Source organism: Tenrec ecaudatus, chromosome 6, assembly GCF_050624435.1.
Source record: "Tenrec ecaudatus isolate mTenEca1 chromosome 6, mTenEca1.hap1, whole genome shotgun sequence".
Taxonomy (NCBI): Eukaryota; Metazoa; Chordata; class Mammalia; order Afrosoricida; family Tenrecidae; genus Tenrec; species Tenrec ecaudatus.
Window position 1 is genome coordinate 89,923,087 of NC_134535.1, and position 20,304 is coordinate 89,943,390.

General features: G+C 42.8%; 1 protein-coding gene across 1 annotated transcript in view; it reads left to right on the forward strand.

Annotated features, from left to right (window-relative positions):
• Positions 1-16,980: 16,980 nt before the first annotated feature.
• DBX2 (developing brain homeobox 2) overlaps positions 16,981-20,304 on the forward strand; it is a 46,115-nt gene continuing 42,791 nt past the window's right edge. Inside the window, exon 1 of the mRNA XM_075553020.1 lies at positions 16,981-17,377. Coding sequence (XP_075409135.1) covers positions 16,981-17,377 — 397 coding nt within the window. The remainder of the gene's footprint in view (positions 17,378-20,304) is intronic.

A 20,304-nucleotide genomic window follows, 5' to 3' on the forward strand; every position in this document is an offset into this window, starting at 1 on the left:
TTTTGTTTTTTAGTTTCAGTTTTAACATAGCAAGTTAGACTCCCATTGGTCAAAGTCCACACAAATCATTCAGTGACGTTCGTTATATTTATCGCCATGTGCCAGCATTTTCTTTAATGGGTCATTTGTTCCCTTTCTAGTGTTCTAGTGTCCTTGCCCCCTTGCCTTCTCGTCTTTGCTTTGGGGTAACATGGACCATTTGATGTCTAACTATGGTTTGCAACTAGAGCACCGTGCTTACAGGTTGTTGTTCGGGGTCATGGAGCGGATTTCAACCCATAGCCACCCTATGCACAACAAAACAAAGCAACACAACACACTGCCTGGCTGGCACCAGCCTCACAATTGTTGCTGTGCTTGAGCCCATTGAGGCAGCCACCGTGTCCATCCAGCCTCCCTTCAGGGGGCATCCTTTCTCTGTGTCATGGGACAGGGTATGTTCTCAGGGGTAAGGCTGGCGCTAGGTTTAAGAGTCTCTCAGGGCAACAGTCTCAGGGAGCCCTTGGTCTCTGCTACTCCAGTTTGTTTGTAAAAGCCTCATTCCTAAAGGAACTATTGTAAACATGTATTGTTTTTTAAGAAAACATGTGTTGTACTTGCTGATGGCTTATGCTATCTGCAGAAGTACATATAGTGGGTACATGCACACTAGAACCATCAACATCCACAGAAGGATCTGAAATCATGGAGAGGATGGAGAGAAATACAGACAAAGAGGGTTACCGCACATGAGCTCAGAAAATTAGCTCAAATTCTTGGCAGCCAAAACACATCCGGAAACTCAATGGACTATATGTAATTCTTACGGTCTGATGAAATGAAACACTCTAGTTCCCCAGGAGACACAGAGTTCCTCAGACTCTAAATCCAAAGAAGAATGGACTTGCCTCCTACGTATCTCTCAGCTTTCTCTGGTTCTAGGTTTCTTATGTCGATATCTTTGATAGTTTCCAACCGGCATCTACTGCCGATCCCATCAGTCTCTATGTCACAACCGAATGATCTTTTAAAATACAACTCTGAGCAGCTCCCCTGGCTCTTTAGCCTCGTGTGTATTTAACCCCAGCCTCGTGACACGCTGTGGCGGTTGCTGGGTGACATCGAGTGGAGTCTCACTGAGAGCGATCTAACAGACAGAGACAAATGGCCCCCCAGGGCTTGCCCTACAGAGTTCCTAGGCTGTGGTTTTTATTTATTTATTTAATGGAAGCAGATTGCCAGGTCTCTTCTTTTAGGGAGCTACTGGTGAGTTCAAACTACTGACCTATCAGTTAGCAGTGTAGTACTTTACCATTGCACCACTGTAGCACTGGGCCAGGCTGTGGCCCGCCGGGTGTTTTTGCCCCATTTGTTTTTTTACTTCAAAATAAGATATGTGCAGTGTGCATAGGAATTTGTTCATAGTTTTTTTTTAAACTATAGTTCGGCCCTCCAATGGTTCTGAGGGACAACGAACTGACCCCTGCTTAAAAAGTTTGAGGACCCCTGCCTAGGCATATGTTTTTCTTGGCAGGTGCTGTCCCCACTCTCTCCTTTCTGTCTCCCTCATTCTCCCCTTTAGTAGGTGACTCCCAAATCCTTAGTAGTGTGCACCTGGTTACCCTGGAGGCATTCGAGTTTGCAGTGATGTTCTTTTATGGAACAGATACTGGCTGAGGCCAAAATGATTCTTCACAGAATGAAAATACTGAGACAGAATGACCTGAGTCTACTTGAATATTGCCAATTAAGCATTTTTTCATAAATATCAGTAACATCTAATCGTTAACAGCAATTAAGGGACGTGGGTCCAGCCCCACTACCCTATGACCATTTTAGGATGCAGTCAAGCATTAAGTACAGGTAGGCACAAGAACAGCCGTGGAACATGTTTTATAAGTTCAATGATGTCCCAGTTCTGAGTCCTTTCAAGTTCACACACTACATAAAAGGTTCATGTAAGAAAAACGTGAAGGTGTTACATTCCTGGGACTCCCCAACAGAACTGGGTTCAGGAAACAGGAGTTCTCTAAAGACAGTGGCTGAACACAGGACCGGGCGAGAATTAAGGCTTGAGTTCCAGCCTGTGGGATGCAAGCTTTCAAGAAAATATAAGAATGTTTTCCTCCACATTTTAAACACTTTTGTTGTTGTTGTTGTTGTTATACAGGGGGAAAATTTTCTTTAATGTCCTTTACTCAAACTAAAAAGACACCTGGCATGGTAGTCCATCTGGAGTACTGGTTTCTGGTTAAATGCCAGCTAACCAGCCCTGAAACATGTCTGCCCACTCTAAGAACGAGTGCTTGAACGAAATAACATTCCTGTAGCTGTCACAGGTTTCTTTGGCGTAAATATTTTAAAATAAATTACTGATCGTGTTACATACATATAAATAACATTCCAGAAAGCTAAAGTAATATTGAAACAGAATCTGGAATGTTCAGAGAGATGGATTTTGACATCTCTTAGACACTTTATCTGATTTTGTTTTCCTCAGCTACATTTTCGACAGAATTTGGAGAGTCAATAGTTCACGACTGAATTCTCAAGCAGACACTTGATTTGTGATAAAAAATGGTTTGCTTTATATACAAAATTTGATGGCGATAAAGTTGATATTTGACTGTAAAAATCTGGGAGAATAACTTTTATTCTTTATTAAATTGGGATCCGAAATTCGAGTTACAGGATTGCTATAGAGCAGCACATTGCTACAGCTCAAGGGTGTGTAGGAATAATCACACACAGGCCTGGGTGGTTGGGTGGCAGGCAGATTTGCCCAGAATATTTTGTATTTGACTTTGTGAAGAGGCTTGCTATGATTTCCCTAGACCACCTGATTTTGAACAGTGTTTAAATGTATCCAGTTTTATGATTGACTATCAATTTGATTTTTCCCTTTGGTTATTACATAAATTGTATTCATTGCCATTGAGTCAAATCTGACTCATACCGACCTTAAAAAACAGAGTAGAATTGCCCTGGTGGGTTTCCAAGAGTGTAACTTTTTACAGGAGTAGAAAGCCCTTTTTACCGGAATAGAAAGCGTTTTCCCTTGGAGCGGCTGGTAGTTTCAAACTGCTTACTTTGTCGTTAGCAGCTCCATGTGTAACCCACTCTGACATCTGGTTCCTTTGTAAATTACTTAGGACTTATGGTTCCTTCCCCACCCCCACCCCCACCGCCACCCTCATCACTACCATCACCTTCATCATCATTGACATCACATTATTGGTGATGAATATTTACCAAATGCTTCCTGAGCGTAAAGTCATATTAGGTTTGCATAGGAGCTCACTGAACATGCCAAAAACATGCATTTGAGAATCTTTTGGTAAAAGCACATTCTAAATATTGCTTCCTCAGATAAATATTTCAGAATGCTCTTACCACAGATCTCTATTAAACAGCCATTTGATAGAGATGAAAAATATATACAAGGATTATCAATTCAAAACATTTTTACTTAATTCAAGCAAGTATATTCAGGGAGATTTAAAATATTCATGGGAAAATTCCATTATTTTTCCATTCCATTTTTCCAGGAACTCTTTGGAGTCCCCTCATACATATGTATAGACATATATTTGCAAAAGGTATGTTAATAAAATTAATAAGATGTAAAAATAATTCCACTATATTTAATGTCATTAGTCAGATCTGGCAGACCCTATTTACAAATGTTAACCTCACCTCCTAAATAATTGTCTTACATATATTTATGCAAATAGTTATAAGTTTGATAGTATATAGACAAGGCCTGATAATTGAATTATTTTATTTTATTGCATTTGGGTTTTTTTGTGCAATATGATTCCACTGCATTACCAATCACATATACCCGCATATGTATATGTAGATGACAGTAAATATTCCTGTTTGCATAGGAAAAATGGCCAGAAAATATATACTGTCCTTGTGCGTTTCTGAGACCATAACTCTTTACAGGCAAAGTAAGCCTCATCTTTCTCCTGTGGAGCAGCTGGTGGGCTTGAACTATAGATCTGACAGCCTAAAGTGTAACCCACTACCTCACTAGAACTCCTGGAAAGTAAATAGGCAATGAAAAACATTTCTGTTGTAGTTCATTATGGAAATTTTGACAACTATACAAGGGTAGAGAGAATGGCTTAATGAACCAAGGTACTAATAGCTATTTTTACCACCATAAATTACTGGTCCCTCTTGTTTTATTTCTCTCTACCCTCTATGAGTTGTTTTGAAGAACATTCTAGTCTTAGTATTATCTCATCAGCAATTATGACACTATCTCTCCCTCTCTCTCTGATAGGACTCTCTTTCTAAATCATACTATACCATTATCACATTTAATAAATAAATAATAATTTCTCAATATCTTTAAATATCAGCATTGATATTTCTGAGGTGATCTCAGATCTTTTATCATTTTTTTCCCCAACAAGGATACAAAGTTGACCTGCTCAATTTTATAGCTTCATCTCTTAGGCCTGTTTTTATTCTGTAACCATTCCCCCTCTCTTTTTTTCTTATCACTTACAGATGAATTCAGTTATATATTTTTATAGAATTTCTCACATTATGGATTTTGTAGATTGCACCTTGGAGGAGTCATTTAATATGTTTCTCTCCTCCCTGAATTTCTTATAAAGGCTTGATCAAAGGTAAGTTGCATTTCAATCCTTGGGCCCAAATACTTGGGTTGGAGTCTGACTGGTCTAGGAAAGTCAGGGTTGGGACAGTTCAGCTCTGCTCCACCGGGTCTCTCATTCCTCAGCCACTCCAGCCGCTTGCTCATAGAGACTTCAGGGGTCCAAGAAAGAAAGGGGACACACACGACTACTCTTTCATCCCTTTGCTGGCTGTCCCATGAGGAGAAAGCGTGCGACACCTCTGAGTCCAGAATGAGAGTGGGAGAGGACTCCAACGTTGCTAAGTAAAGGAAACCCATTCATGGAGGCTACACATGAAACCCGTAAAGAGCAAAACCAGAGTTCTTTATTTCAAAGAAATGGATCGCTTAACTGTGGAGGACATTAGGTCCCAAATCTACAAGTCAAGCACCACACTGGAGGCTTCTCTTCACGCATGTGACTGCAGGGGCTGTTGGCTCAAAGACTGCTGGTGCCTGTCTCATGGACAGTGAGTTGGATGCAGGACCAGGAGAAGGCCAGTTTTGCCAGAACATCAATTTATGTTGGTTGCAAGCCACAGTCCCCAGGAAACCACTCTTCCAAATATCTGGGTGCTCATATCAAATCTCAAAATGGAGGATGATTATAGAAAAGCTACCAAACCACTAAGAATCATGGCCTAGTCAGGTTGATGCATAACATTAACCATCACACCAAACAACAACAACCAAAACAAATTCACTGCCCCTGAGTCCATTCCAACTCACAGTTTTCCCACAGGACAGAAAAGAACTGCCCCAGTGGGTTTCTGAGACTGTAACTTGTAGAAAGCCTTCTCTCTCTTCTGAGTAGCAAACGGTGGTTTCAAACTGCTAACATTGCGGTTAGCAGCCCAATGCATTACCGCGGCACCACCAAGACCCCTAACCACACTACTCTTAGCTAGTAAGTGCTAATCAGGGTTATAGATGAGCTTCAAATCCAGATCTCTTTTAATGCAGAATCCATTTTATCTGGACTATTCTTTATAGTCTCTTCACAAAAATAGAAGTCAGAAGAAAAAAATTTCATGACTTCTTTTCATTATTATCAACAAATCAATTGTTATCTATCCATTATTACTTCCACCCTTCTCATCTCAGAGAAGATACTGCCTCTTCTTTGCTTAATTTTGATTGTTCCCCACACAGTCGTCTCTGCATCTGACTTCCTCCTGCCTTCTTGAGGACTTTGCTCCACCAATCACCTTGTTAGTCCGGGTAGACTAGAGAAACAAATTCATGGACACTCTCACATGCATAGGAAAGAGCTTTACAAACAAGAGCAGTTGAATATTGAGCAAACATCCCAGCCCAGAACAGACCAAGTCCATAAGTCTGGTATCAGTCCTATAAAATCCTCTTCAGACTCATGAGACACATGTAATGACATCAAATGCAGGAAGATCACAGGTCCGTGAGTGCAAAGTCATGTGGATCCAGTGGTGGTGGAAGATCTCAGCATTGGCAGGGTCTCCACGTGGCTCCTCCTGTTCCCAGGGCACTGGGTCTATCAGCGTAGTGCCAGGTGTCTGGTCAGTAGAGCATCTCTCAGGGAGTGAGCAGCGAGCGAGAGAGAGTGTGTGTCTCCAGCCTCCAAGGAGGAAATACAGGAGTTCTCCAGAGAAGGCAGTACCCACGCAGAGGCCTCATTGGCTATCTCCTGATTGACAGCCTAGACCCCACCCTACCCTATTAATCCTCAAATTGACACCAGTTATGTAACTACCACACACCTCCATCCTTGATCATCACCCCCCCCCCCATATAATACCTCTTTTCTCTCATCACAAAACATATGTATCTCTTCTTTTAAACCCATGATTCCCTTTAGATTTTCCTATACGTTTCTTCAACCTCTACTCCCTCACTTTCTTATTTCCTATTATCCTCAATCCTCCACAAACTGATTCCTAGCTTCCTTGCCTTTCACAAAAAGAATTATTCACGTCACTAACAGTCGAGTTGCTTTTTCTTGTTTGAGAAATGTATGTTGCTGTGGTTTTTGTTGGATGCCATCCAGCTGGTTCTAACTCATAGTGACCCAAAATGTGTAACCGGAAAAAACACTGCCTGTCCTTGTGCCATCTTTGCAGTTAACTGACTTTTGAGTCTGTTGCTGCAACCACTGTGTCACAAAGAGAGACTTTCACTTTTTCACTGAACCTCTACTTTACCAAGCATGGGGTCCTTCTCCAAGGACTGGTCTCTCTTGACATCTCCGAAGGAAGTGAGGCCAAGTCTCCCTAGCCTGGCTTCCAAGGCGCATTCTGGTTCTACCCCTTCCAAGACAGACATGTCTCTTCTTCTGGTAGTTCATAATATAGTCAGTATGCTTTGCCAACACCTTAATTAAAATGCATAGATTCTTCTTCAGTCTTCCTTATTCATTGTCCAGTGTTCACATGCTTATGACTGACAAGGCCATGGCTTTGGTCAGAGCATCATGGTCCTTGAAATGATATCTTTGCTTTTTACCTCTTTCAAGAGGAGACAAAAGAAGAAATCTGACCAATGTGGTGAGTCATTGCTTTCTTGACTCCTGTTTTGATGATTGTTGATTGTGAATCCAAGTAAAACGAAATCCTTGACAACTTCAGCCTTTTTCTCCAGTAATCATGACATTGTCTAGTGGTTCAGTTGTGAGGAATTTTTCTTAATTGAAATGAACTTGTATGTCACAAAAGAATTCAAGTCTCTTTCAATTTTACTTTTCTTCATTTTATAGCCATTCAGACCAAGGTTCTGATCTGCTGGGCAAGGAATCTGAAGGGGTTTTGTGGCTATAACTCTCTCTCCTCCTTTAAAAAAGCTTTCACTTTATTATTTTTGATTAACATATACGCACACACAAATACACACACATATATGCCCCCTTTTTGGTTGTGGACTATAATTTTCACTAAAGCACTAATTTATGTAGTTGCACAGCAAAGGTCATCAAATCAAATTAGTATCAGTATTTCCTTAACCTGCCACATGCGTGCTTTTTGTTTTTATTTTTCAACTCTCTTTTTTTGTGTTCTCTCTCCCTCCCTCCTTCCCTCCCTCCCTCCCTCCCTCTCCCTCTCTGTGCTTTCTGTCCCTGCCTCTCCCTCATAAAGAATTTGGTCTTTTTAAGGCGGTGGTGTAATCCATCCTGGAGGGAGCACGTCTTTGGTCTCCATCAGTAAATACTCCAGACACACTCCACTCTCAGCAAGCCTGGTACGGCATCTGCATACTGCAGCTTGCTTATTGGAGCCTTCCTCCAATCCCGATGCCGAATCTTCTTCTATAGTCCAATTTATCAGATTACTTTCTCAGCACCTAGACTGAATAAGCATTGTGAAAATATATTTTCCTCCTCATTTGAAACCATATAGTAAGCCCTATTTTATTCAAACAAATGTCTTTTGACCCATGCACAGGTTTTATATGAGCATGATTAACTGTTTAGGAATTCCCATCCTTGGCAATGTTATTCATAATTTGTTATGATCTATAAAGTCAAATGCCTTTTCCTGGTCAAAACCCAGGTAAACATAATTCTAGTAGTTTCTGCTTTCAGTCAAGCTCCATCTGATGTCAGTGGTGATGTCCCTTGTCCACATCCTTTCTGAACCAGGCAGGGATTTCTGGTAGACCTCTGTCAATATACTACTGCAAACCTCTTCCTTGAAAACTTTTACTTGCAGGGGGATGATTCACCTCCAAGTCAAGGGAATAAATGATTGAAAATACTTTTAAGGATCCTAAGGGGGGAGTATTCCTGGTAACATGCACCAAATTAGCCCCATTGGCCAGAGTATCTGCACACACCCTGGGGACCCAGGCCAAGTACCTTAGAACACTGGGCCTCGAATTTTGCATCTTCAAGGTGCACAACATGCTTCAAAAGCTACACCAGAGGTGAATTGGACTCTCCCTCAAACACACCTGTCACCTGAGGATTTATGACTGAAAATTCATGGAGTCTGAAGAAGCAGGAGACAGCTCTGCCAAGTGTGTTGAACTGTCGGTAAGCGGGCAAACATTGACTTTCCACATTAATGACCTATATGCTGTATTCAGACATCTATTATTCTGGAAACCTGTGAACGACATTGCCAATGAATATTACTGTAAATTTCCTTGACAGCCAACTCTCATTGTTTGAGTAAATAGTGCCCAACCATGCAAGAATGTATTCTGTACAAGTGAGTAATTCAGGTATTGTGATATGTAGGTAGCCTATATTGGTCCAATATCCCTCTCTCAACAGTGTGTTAGAAATTAGTACCAGGGGTTAATCAATGACTATATTAATGGAAGATCTTTATGCTCCAGGGAGATGGTCAATACGACTCTCTACCCTAAATTAACAAGGAGGTCATTAAAGGGATCCAAAGGCAGATAAAAAAAGGCATAGATCCAGGAATGGATTTGGGCTTGCACTAAATCCTACCTACAATTTAAGAGCAATTTGTCCTTACATCATAGCCTTGCTTGATATTCACCCTCAGGAAGGGAACACACAAGATATGGGTGAAAACGGTGGTGACGAAATTAGATGGTATCTGGCTATCAGATAAAATAGTATCAGGGGTTGTAAAGGCGTATTTCCAAACAAGCAGCCATCTAAGTGAGAAGTCAACTAAGTCCACATGGAAGAAGTACACCAACATCAGTGATCAGAAGATTATAAATCACATAATCCAAAGCCGAAGAGGGAATAGTATCAGAGCCTAAATTGTGAGATTCTAGTTCGCAGAAGGCTAAGGGTGAGAGTGAAAGCCCAAGATACATTTGTGAGATCCACAAAGGAAATGAGCCTCTGGTGATTTCTCTCTATTCACAATGCAGAGATGGGAATAAACCGGTTACCAGACAGCACTGGAGAGATGACTACAGTGGATCAAAACGCTAATCCTTCCTTGAATGGGTGAAAGCTTGTCACTAGATACGCCCTCTGATACACAGTGGGCCTGATCTGGTTTTCCACATCTTCTGTATTGTTTTTTTTTTTTTTTCCATACTGTGGCTCATCTCTCTGTTGTATTTTGGCATTGGGGTCTTTCTGTTTCTCAGGGTATGAAATACAGAACTGATGAACCTTTGGAGACAATAAGCAAAATAAGGGTGCCTGGGGGGCCCATTGGGGGGTGTGTGTGTAGGGAAGGGGAGCTGGTATCAAGGAGTTCAAGAAGGAAGAGAATGCTTTGAAACTGACTATGGTAGTAATTGTACAATGATGTGATTGAACTATGGAATGATATGATACCTGTATTAGTTCCCAATAAAATGGTTATAAAAAAACCTGGCAATAATTCAGAACCTTTGTACCTTAAAATATTTGCATGTAATGTTAATGATATTTTTGATTACTCCTGCCTTTTATTGAAACATGTTTCTTTGGAATGGACATGTCTACGGCCACCTTCTCTAGAGAAGCAATATCATGACATAAATATAGATACATATATATTACATATAGTATCTATGGTACAAAGAATTATTTTAAAATTTTTACAATGAATTATTTTATATATTGCATTTCTGGCCATAGTTTTTCTAACACACACCAAATGATTGGGTGGAACCATGCAAATAAGGTGTGTGGAACTCTAATGAGAAGATCAGTCATTTCTGCTGTCTTGCTGGGTTTAAAATGATACATCTTAGGAGCAGGAATGGGCAATTTCATTGCTATCAAGAAAGAAGAGCCAAGACAAATGGGTGCATAAGCAAATGTGGTGCAGAAAGCTGATGGTGCTAGGCTATCCAAAGATAAAGCATCTGGGTCTTAAAGGCTTGAAGGTGAACAAGCAGCCATCCAGCTGAGAAGCAAAAAGCCCACACGGAAGAAGCACACCAGCCTGTGTGATCACAAGGTGTCAATAGAATCAGGTATGAGGCATCAAACAAAAAATTGTATCATTGTGAATGAGGGGGGAGTGTGGAGTGGAGACCCAAAGCCCATCTGTTGGCAACTGGACATCCTATTACAGAAGGGAGGAAATGAGCCAGTTAGGGTGAAGTATAGTAACCATGAAACATACAACTTTCCTCTAGTTCTTTAATACTCCCTCCCCCCACTATCATGATCCAAATTTTCACTTTACAAATCCTGTTAGATGTACACTGGTACAGATAGGAACTGGAAACACAAGGAATATAGGACAAATGAACCTTTCAGTACCAGTGGTGAGAATGGTGGTACCGGGAGGGTGGAGGGAAGGTGGGGGAGAAAAGGGGAACTGATTACAAGGATGTACATATAAGCCCCTTCCTGGAGGACAGACAACAGTAAAGTGCGTGAAGGGAGACATCAGACAGTGTAAGACATGACAAAATAATAATAATTTATAAATTATCAAGAGTTCATGAGGGAGGAGGGATGGGAGGGAAGGAAAAATGAGGAGCTGATACCAAGGGCTCAAGCAGAGAACAAATGTTTTGAGAATGACGATGGCAACAAACGTACAAATGTGTTTGACATGATGGATGTATGTGTGGATTGTGAGAAGAATTGTATGAGCCCCAATAAAATGATTAAAGGAAAAAGAAAGAGCCAAGAGTAGAAAACATTCCCTGAACCCCAAGATTCCTTCATGCTGAACCTCCTCGATCCAGGAAAGAGCTGGAACACCAGAGGGGTTTCTGAGCAGCAGCAGCAGCAGCAGCAATAGAACTAAGAGCCAGAGCACAGAACAGGGCAGAGGGCTTCCCAGCCCATGGAATGAGTAAAACTGAGTTCTTTTGGGCAAAACAGGCTGCCTACTATTTTTTTTAGATCTCACAGAATGTTCCTTCAACCTCTCCAAAAGCCAAAACCAAAGTAAGTGCCATTGAGTCAATTCTGACTCTTGGTGACTATAACCCTTTATGGAATTATTAAGCCTTACCTTTCTCTCTGGGAGCGGCTGGTGGGTTTCAACTGCTGACCCTACAGTTAGTTGCCCAATGCATAGCTGTTATGCTACCCGAACTCCTACTTTCTCACTAATCAGGGGAGCTGGTGTGCTGCTCCATGGAGATAAAGCCAGGTACCTTTGGGCTGTAACTTAGGGTAGAGTGCTATGTCCTTTGAACGTTTAGAGCTTTGTAATATTGCCCAGGCAGAGCGAAGGCCAAGGGCCCATGTGGCTGCTCAGGTAAAGATCAGAGAGAAATCTTTCTGTAGGCACAGCTAAAAAGAGGGATTTCTAACGGAAAGAACTGTATCTTGAGTATTTCTGATCTTGAATTGTTGCCTGTTAGCTTCCTTAATAATTCCCCACAATCATTTGTAAATTCTGCAAGTTTTGCATGACAATTGAAATGGAATTTTGAATCTAGCAAAGAAGCCAAGATGGCCTTGGTAGGGGTGTCGGATGTCATAATTGGTATAGAAGGTTGGAGGGCAAAGACTTGTCTGACTTCCACCTTAGAGAAATCAGCCTTTGAACAATGTTGAATTTGATTCTTTCTTATGAAATTCGATAAAGTTAGACATAGCCCTGACATCATTCTTACAGTAGACGTGAAATTGATCTTAAGTAAATGGCTCACGTGCTTGTAGAGGCTCACAAGTCTCAAGTCAATGGGTCTGTTTTCAGCTGGGAGGCTTTTTCTAACTCATTTAGCTGCAGTGCTGACAAACTCAAGACCAGCAGGTTAGAAAGCAGGATACTGGCTTACAGGTTATAGAGGCTGACAAATCCCAAATCACCAAGCTGCTGCCTCAAGTTGTAGAACTGGAATTCAGACTATGAGATCCAGAATGAGTAAAAAGCTAGAGAGCTTTCCCAAAACAGCCATATAAACTCCACTTACATTGGATCAAGGATGAAATGGGACTAAGGGTGCTCAATCTGACCATCAGTCCTTTTATTGGCTAATCCCCTTAGGTTACATGGGCCATCATCATATCATTACTTGATTGCCACTTTACATCATTACATAACTGCCAACCAGTGACTCATGACTCAATCAAGTTAACATACAATCTTAACCATCACAGGGCATCTTTTTCAGTCAGCTTCCAGGTAACTATCTTCCAAATTCCTTGGCATAGATGGGGAAGGGATTCCAGTACTGCATCCATTTGTTGAAACACCTTTGGTGTTTGGTCTTGGTATTTGTCAGCAACTGGACTCTTGTTTCGGCCATTGCCTTCAGTGCAGCATGAACTTCTTTCTTTAGTACCACTTCTCAGGATCATGTGCTACCTCATAAAATCCTTTTTGGTATAGTGATTGTGTATTGCTTCAATCTTCTTTGATGCTTCCTGATCATTCAACATTTGGCGCGTAGAATTCCTTCAATGTTCTAACTCTATTTCTTCCATTTCCCCCATCCTTTCTTTTAGCTTGAGAAATTCCGAGTGTGTACTTTTGATTTTCTAAGTCTGGGCCTTTGCATATTTCATTATTATATTTACTTCATCTTTTTGAGCTACTCTTTAGAAGGTTCTGTTCAGCTCTTTGATGGTATAATTTCATCTTCAGCTTTAGCTACTCTATATTCAAAAGCCAGTTTTAGTTTATTCTGATACCCATTTTGGACTTTTATTTCCTATTTTTAAAATGATTTTTTGCTTTCTTTATGTTCTTGACGTAATTCCACAATTATTCTTCTCGTCAGTTATTTGTATTTAGGGTGTAAAGCCTATTTTTGAGATGCTCTCTAAATTCAGGTGGCATACATTAAGGATCGTGTTGTTATGTGCTGTGGAGTCTGTTCTTACTCAGAGTGACTCTGTGTACAACACAGCCAAATACCACCTGGTCCCGTGTCATCCCCACAATTGTTGTAATGGCTGAGCCTGTTGTTGCAGCCATCGTGCCCAAACATCTTGATGAAGGGCCTTCCTCTTTTTCACATATGCTCTGCTTTTCTAAGCATGAAGTCCTTTTCCAGGGACTGATCTCTCTTGTAACATGTCCAGAGTATGTAAGATGAAGTCTCATCATCCTTGCTTCTAAGGAGCATGCTGGCTGTACTTTTTCAGATTTTTTTTTGTTCTCTTGGCAGTCCATGGCACTTTCTATATTCTCCATCAGCACTATAATTCCAGTGATTCAAGAGAATATCAAAACGATGTTAACTTGTGTTTTATCGACTATGTCAAGGCATCCGACTTTGTGGCCATAACAAAGTATGGACGGCGTTGAGAAGAATGGTGTCAGCACACCTCACTGTGCTCATGTGAACCTCTACACGGATGAAGAGGCAGTGGTGCAAACAGAACGAGGGTATACTGCATGGCTTAAAATCAACAAATGTGTGCTTCAAGGTCTCCTTTCAGCAATATTGACTCAATCTGCATGCAAGCAAACAGTCATAGAAGCTGGCTTCCATGAAGAAGTAATTGTATGTCAGGAAAACATCCCAGCCCAGTGCAACTCAAGTCCATAAATCTGATACTAGTTCATAAGTCTCTCTTCAGACTCATGCAGTCACAAGCAATGATGCAAAATGCAGAAAGTACAAAGTCTTGTGGATCCAATGGCGGTGGAAGCATACCAGGGATCTGGCAGGCCCCATAGTGAGCCAGCAGGAAGGTGAAGACTGAGGGGGAGTGTGTACTTCTCAGGGTCCTCTTTATGAGCAGGCTACACCCACCAGCTGTGACCTGATTGACAGGTTGGATACTACCCCTGCAGTTTTATATGTCTTCAAGTTGACATGACATCATGTAACTACCACATCCCCAAAGTGGGAATTGTCCCTGGTTGAGAATTACTACACAGTTTCATTATCTAGTCCTATAGACTCAACTTTTGGAACCTTTGTCACCTCAGTTATATTCTTATTGCCACAAATATTAATTCTCGCACCACTTCATGCACAGATTTTTTTCCACTTGCTTCCCATCTGTCTGTGGTAGGTAAGTTGACTGACCCAATAGTCATTCCCAATGCACATCGTCCTTGCCAACTTCTGCTAAAGAAGAGTGATACTTGTTTTTCAGCCTCCGTTGGAGAGGGGTGTGGAGAGGTAAACAATATAGAATGGCAAATGAAGTTTGTGATGAGGGAGATGATGGAATTTAAGGTTGTGAACAAGGCTTTGAAATTATCCAACCTGAGGTGTACCTCAACTTTACCATTTTGGTAGCTTTGTAGTTTTAGGAAAATTATTTCAATTCTGTTTCATCTACAACACTGGGCTGATCACACCACGCAACACACATACACACACACGTTCCATTGGGTCAATTTTGACTCAAGGTGATCCCATAAATACTAGAGAATTTTATTCTACAGGGTTTTCAATAGCTGACTTGGGGGAAGTAGATCACCAGGCCTATTTTCTGAGGTCCCTCTGGATGGACACAATCTATCAACCTTTCATTTGACCACCTGCTATATCCAGAGACTCTTGATTAATATTAGTACCAACCTTATATGGTTATGATAAATGTATATATCCCCAGAACAACTGAATGAATATCTGTAGTAGATATTAGCATTAAAAACACTCATTTCCCATTTTGCCACAGTTGATGAAAGTATACATCAAATTAGAAAAGAATTCCAACTTGTTAGTTTAGGTTCCTATGCTCATCGTTGGGAAGAGTGAACATTAACAACAACAAACTTTGGGCAAAGTTAATGTACATGAAATATAAATACATCAATTCACCAAAGGGTGATTTTGAAAAGGAAATCTATTTTATTTTAAAGTATATGTTCCTCACAAGTCTGCAATTCCAGACAGTAAATTGAAGACAGGGACCAAATTATTCTTAGGCTAAAAGGAAGACTACCACGTGACTTCTACCTTTGCAGAATTATTAACACACACACACACATACACACACACACACTTCTAAATAAACTATTGTAATCTAAATTTGGAGAGGAGAGTGGCAATAGGAAATGTTAATTGAGAGAAGTCAATTTTAACACTCCAGTGAAATTGTGCCAGGGAAACACAGTTTTGATACATATGGAGTTGAAGTTGACTGAATGGAACTGATCTGTGTGTGTGTGTGTGTGTGTGTGTGTGTTTAATCATGCCTCTGTCACAGATGGACAAAGTTACCAAGGTTGTAAAGCTGAGTGAGGTACATCTCTGACTAAAATGCATTTGGGATTTTCAAAATGACTTTTAACAACACACAAACACACACATACACACTCCCATGCTTTTCTTCTGTCCATTCTGCATTTAACAAACTGTTAGTAATAAATTGGAAGATACATAAATTTCCATAAGAAAAGAAAAAGTGATTATAATCCTTAATAACGCAGTGTTTCCCTCCCTCCCATCCCCCCTTCTTTTTGTGGAGGAGGGCTGAAGTAAGCAGTTAGGAACCAAAGGCTGCTCCGCAGGAGAAAGTGGAGGCTCTTTTTCTGTAAAGAATTACAGTCTTAGAAACGCACTGGGGCAGGTCTACCCTGTCCAATAGGATCGCTATGAGTCAGAATCTGCTCGATGGCATTGGGTCAACCACGTGATATAGATGAACTTGGGGCTGGCTGTTCCTTCCTAGATTTAGACCCTGTCTTTTGGCATTTAACCAACTCTGAGATCCCCTTCCCTAGATCAAAGTCTATTCGGTCTTCTCTTTTTGAGTAATGGCGTTAGCGGCACTTTCCCCGATCCCTAAAACAAAAAGGCGACGGAAATAAATCATTGGAAACGGAGACATTTCTCAAGAGTTCTCCCAGAAAATCATTTCATTTTCCGTACCTCGTTTAATATGCAAACAACTCCTGCTTTAAACACTGGTCCCACATAACAGTCTCAGTAGCACTTGAGCTGTTTCTGATGACAACGCTCCAAGACTCGGTTTACTTTCCTTTCACCTCACGTCGCTGTCAGGAGTGACACCAACGCCCGAGAGTTCGCCGGTGTCCCACGGGTGGCCTCGGGAGCGCCCTCCGGAGCTGGGCCCGCCTGCCCCGCCCGCAGGCACCCCGGGGCGAGGACCCACCGGCGACGGGGAGGGGACAGATGAGCTCGCCTGCTTAGCGTCTCCTCCACACCCACCTCCCGCCTCTGATGCCCCTCCCCTTGCCAGAGCACCGACTCTCGGGGCTGGCACTTATTGTTAGTCTCCTCTCTATCACTTTATGGGCCGGGTGACATGAATGGATGGGCTGGACATACCTTCCAGCCGCCTCGAAAAAGCCCGTCCGGATCTGCACAGAGAGCCAGAGAGACGCCCCGGGCGCCCCAGAGCCGACGCCGCGGGCCAGGGAAACGCACGGCTCCCTCCATCTTTACTACCCCTGTCCCTTACAAAAACCCCAACAAACTCCCAACAGACACACGTACGATCGTCGTCGTCCCAAGCCCGCAGGCGTCCTCGCCGCTCGGAGCCCGTGCGCGGCGGCCGGAGGCAGCGGGGCGGGGGGCGCGGGAGCCCCGGGGGGCGCGCGGCGGGCCCAACCATGCTCCCCAGCGCCGCGGCGGCGCCCGCCGGCGCCTACTGGGACGTGGTGGCGTCCTCGGCGCTCCTCCACCTCCCGGCCGCGCCGGGCTTCGGCCACCTGGGCAAGAGTTTCCTGATCGAGAACTTGCTGCGGGCCGGGGGCGCTCCGCCGCCCGGGCCGCCGCCGCCCGCGCCCCACGGCCCCGCGCTCGTCGTCGCCGGCGCGCAGGTCCGGCCTCTGCCCGCCAGCCCGGTTCCGCTCAAGCTGTGCCCCGCGGGGGGACAAGGCCATCCCGGCGGGGCGCCCTTCGGCACTCGGTGGGCCTTTCAAGTCCTGAGCCCTGCGGCGGACTGCCCGAGGCTGTCGGGCCGGGCGCCGGGCGACGGGGACAGCACCTTCGCGCCGCCAGCCCCAGGTAAGCCAGCTCCGCACCCAGGGCTCCGGGACGCGCCCCGGTGCGCAGGGACCGTGCCTGGCAGGGCCTTCCTAGGGCATCTCGACCTGAAGTCGGGGTACGGCTTCCTGAGTGCCCTGCATCGTTCTCCCGTCTGGTCCCCTTCGGGAGAAAGGTGGGTGGACTCCGGGAAAGGGGCCCGTCCTACCCTGGCCTGCAGCATCTTCGGGAGCCGGCACGGTCTGAGGGCAGTGAGGTTGGTTTGGGGTTAGCGGTACCACTAGGTCCCCGCGAGTCCTTTCCTTTCCAAAAGTAGCTGGACGCCCCGATTGCCTGGCCTGTAAAGAGCATTCCCTAGTCCCGAGGTCCCAGGGGCGCCGAGCCGGGCCGGTTTCTGGGAGTTCTCCAAGTTCAGCGGCTCTGGCCGGGTCGCACCTGTCTCCTAGGCCAGGCCGCGCGGGCTCCCTCGGAAGGTCAGGGAGGGGAGAGCTTCGCCTTTAGCGCCTCAGACTTGCTGCAGCCCGCAGACAGCCAGGAAGGAGCGAAAAGCTCGTCGGAACGAGTTGTACGAAGTTTTGGCTTTTTCCATGCGTACATTTGGATGGCTGAAGACGGGAGAAGAAAAATCGGAGCGGACTTTGCTGAGCTGCAGCCGCTGAATTGGCAGGCGGAATAGGAAATTCACCAACAGAATTGAACATAAATGGGGATTTATCAAAAGAATGGCAGTCGGGGTGTGCCGTCATTACTGCATGATGTAGCTTGAGAGGCACTGGGGAGAAGGGGGTCAACCATTGAGTTACCAAGTGGTCAAAGCCCATGGCGGGTTGGTGAAGTTGGCAATGATCAAGGGCAAGAACCACCGCATGGACAGTCAGGAACTGAAGTCCTGTTGGGTTAGTGTTCTAATTCCTGCTTTTTCAGAGGATCTTGGCTCATCCGCCAGTCCCCAACAGGGTGGGTAGTACAGAGTGACTAACAGGCACCCCGCCCGGCAGCCGCCATTGTCCCAGCAAACTGCCGGATCAAATGTAGTGCTAATGGCTTTATAGAAGCTAACATGTTTAGAACCTGCCCTGGTCCTTTATTTTAAAAAAATGGTTAGTAACAGACAGAACGGAACAAATATATGAGATAGGAGCGTCGGTCTCATTCACCTAGTGAAAACTCTAAATTCTAGGGAGCAGTTCGCACACTGGGAAAGGAAATACAGTTATGGGAAAGTTTTTGTGACTTAGAAGTTTGGACCTGTCGCTTATTTTTAATAGTGCTAGGAAAATTAGAAACGTAAAAAGCAGAGCCACAAAGAACAAAGTTATGAACAATGAATGCCATTTAAAAATAACATTTTCGAAGATCTTTTGGTGATCGCACTAACTTTGGGTGAGTAGGCATTAATTTCCTAGAAGCTATTTTTTCAGGAATTCTCTTAAAAGTCCGGAATATGTTCAACTACTCACCATTGAAAAAGTGCTTAGTTTTTTACTTTTGTAGATCTTACAGGTTATGTGAACTAAATCCAAACAATTCCATATATTCATTTCATTCAAATTACTGCAGTTAACGGGTAAAGAACTTCTTAGCTATCCCGCCCCAGGACATATGCATTCTTGTGCACTTATTAAAGTGACCAAATGCAAACACAAAGATGATTTCTTGGAATAATGAAAGAGATTAAGATGTTATATTTCTCTTTGATATATTCTAATATAGGCTAAGCATATATTCATGAAATCTTTTATGCAATCTCCACCGAAGATGCGAGGCCTGTCGAATTTTCATTTGAACCACCTTTCACTTTTAGTAAAACTGTTCCTATAAAGAATGCATTTAGTTTTTGAACCTAGAAAAAGATAGAACACTAAAATCCCTTAAATTCATGCCTACAAATAAACTGCTTAAAACCAATACTTAAATTCATTTGCTTTTGCACTTTGACAGAGAATCAAGTTTTCTATTACCCCAGTGTCTTGCTTATTATTCAGGTGACAGTCTTGAATTGCCAACTGTCATGAGGTTCCTTTGATAACATGTAGAATTATGAAGTCCTAATGAGTGCCCAAATTTTAATTATCACATGAACTAGTGACTGATGTTCTATGAGAGGCTAAGAGGGAAAAGCTATTATTTTTTCAGAGACATCACTTTCTGTCTCTCCGTCCCTCTGTCTATCTCTATCTTTTCCTTTCTCTCTCTCTGAGTGGTCAATGAATAATCAGTCCTGATCGTTCAGTGACTACTGTGGACTAGCATGGCTGTGAATCACAAAATGTGGTTTTTAATGATTTTAGTATAGTGTCCCCCATTTTCCCCAAGCCTTATTTGGTGAGTGCACCAGGCGAAATGCTGAAGAAGATAATATAAGAAAACCAAGACCAATGAGGTTTTTTTTAATGCATTGGTAAAATACTGTGCCATGTAATGTGGAGTTTTATGCCATTATATAAATTTCGACCTCCTTGTTTTTGGTACCCACTCTTAATGACTATATATATGTATATATATATACTTAATGACTATATATATGTGTATATATATATTTCATTCATTCAGCAAATATTTCCAGCGTGCCTCCTACGTGTCAAGGTTTGTTCTAGACCCCTGGGTAACTAGTGAACAAAATAGATGACTACTTCAGCCCTTGTGGAGCTTAGCATCCATGTTCTCTACTACGTTATCATTTACCCAGCCGTCTCGCAATTGTAAGCTCCTTTAGTCCTCATGAGAGGTCAGTGAGGCAGCCATTGATATCCCCCAATTTTTTTCTACACAGAATATTTCACTTGCTAATTTTGTTATTCAAAAATGTCATTTTAAACTTCTAGGCTGTTGTGAAAGAAAAAAACTTGATCACATGTTTGGCCCTTAGTCTTTCATCAAATATGGGAAGCTAATAAGGAAGGCTAATGGGATAGCCAATAACCTTATCACGATAATAAATCAGATTA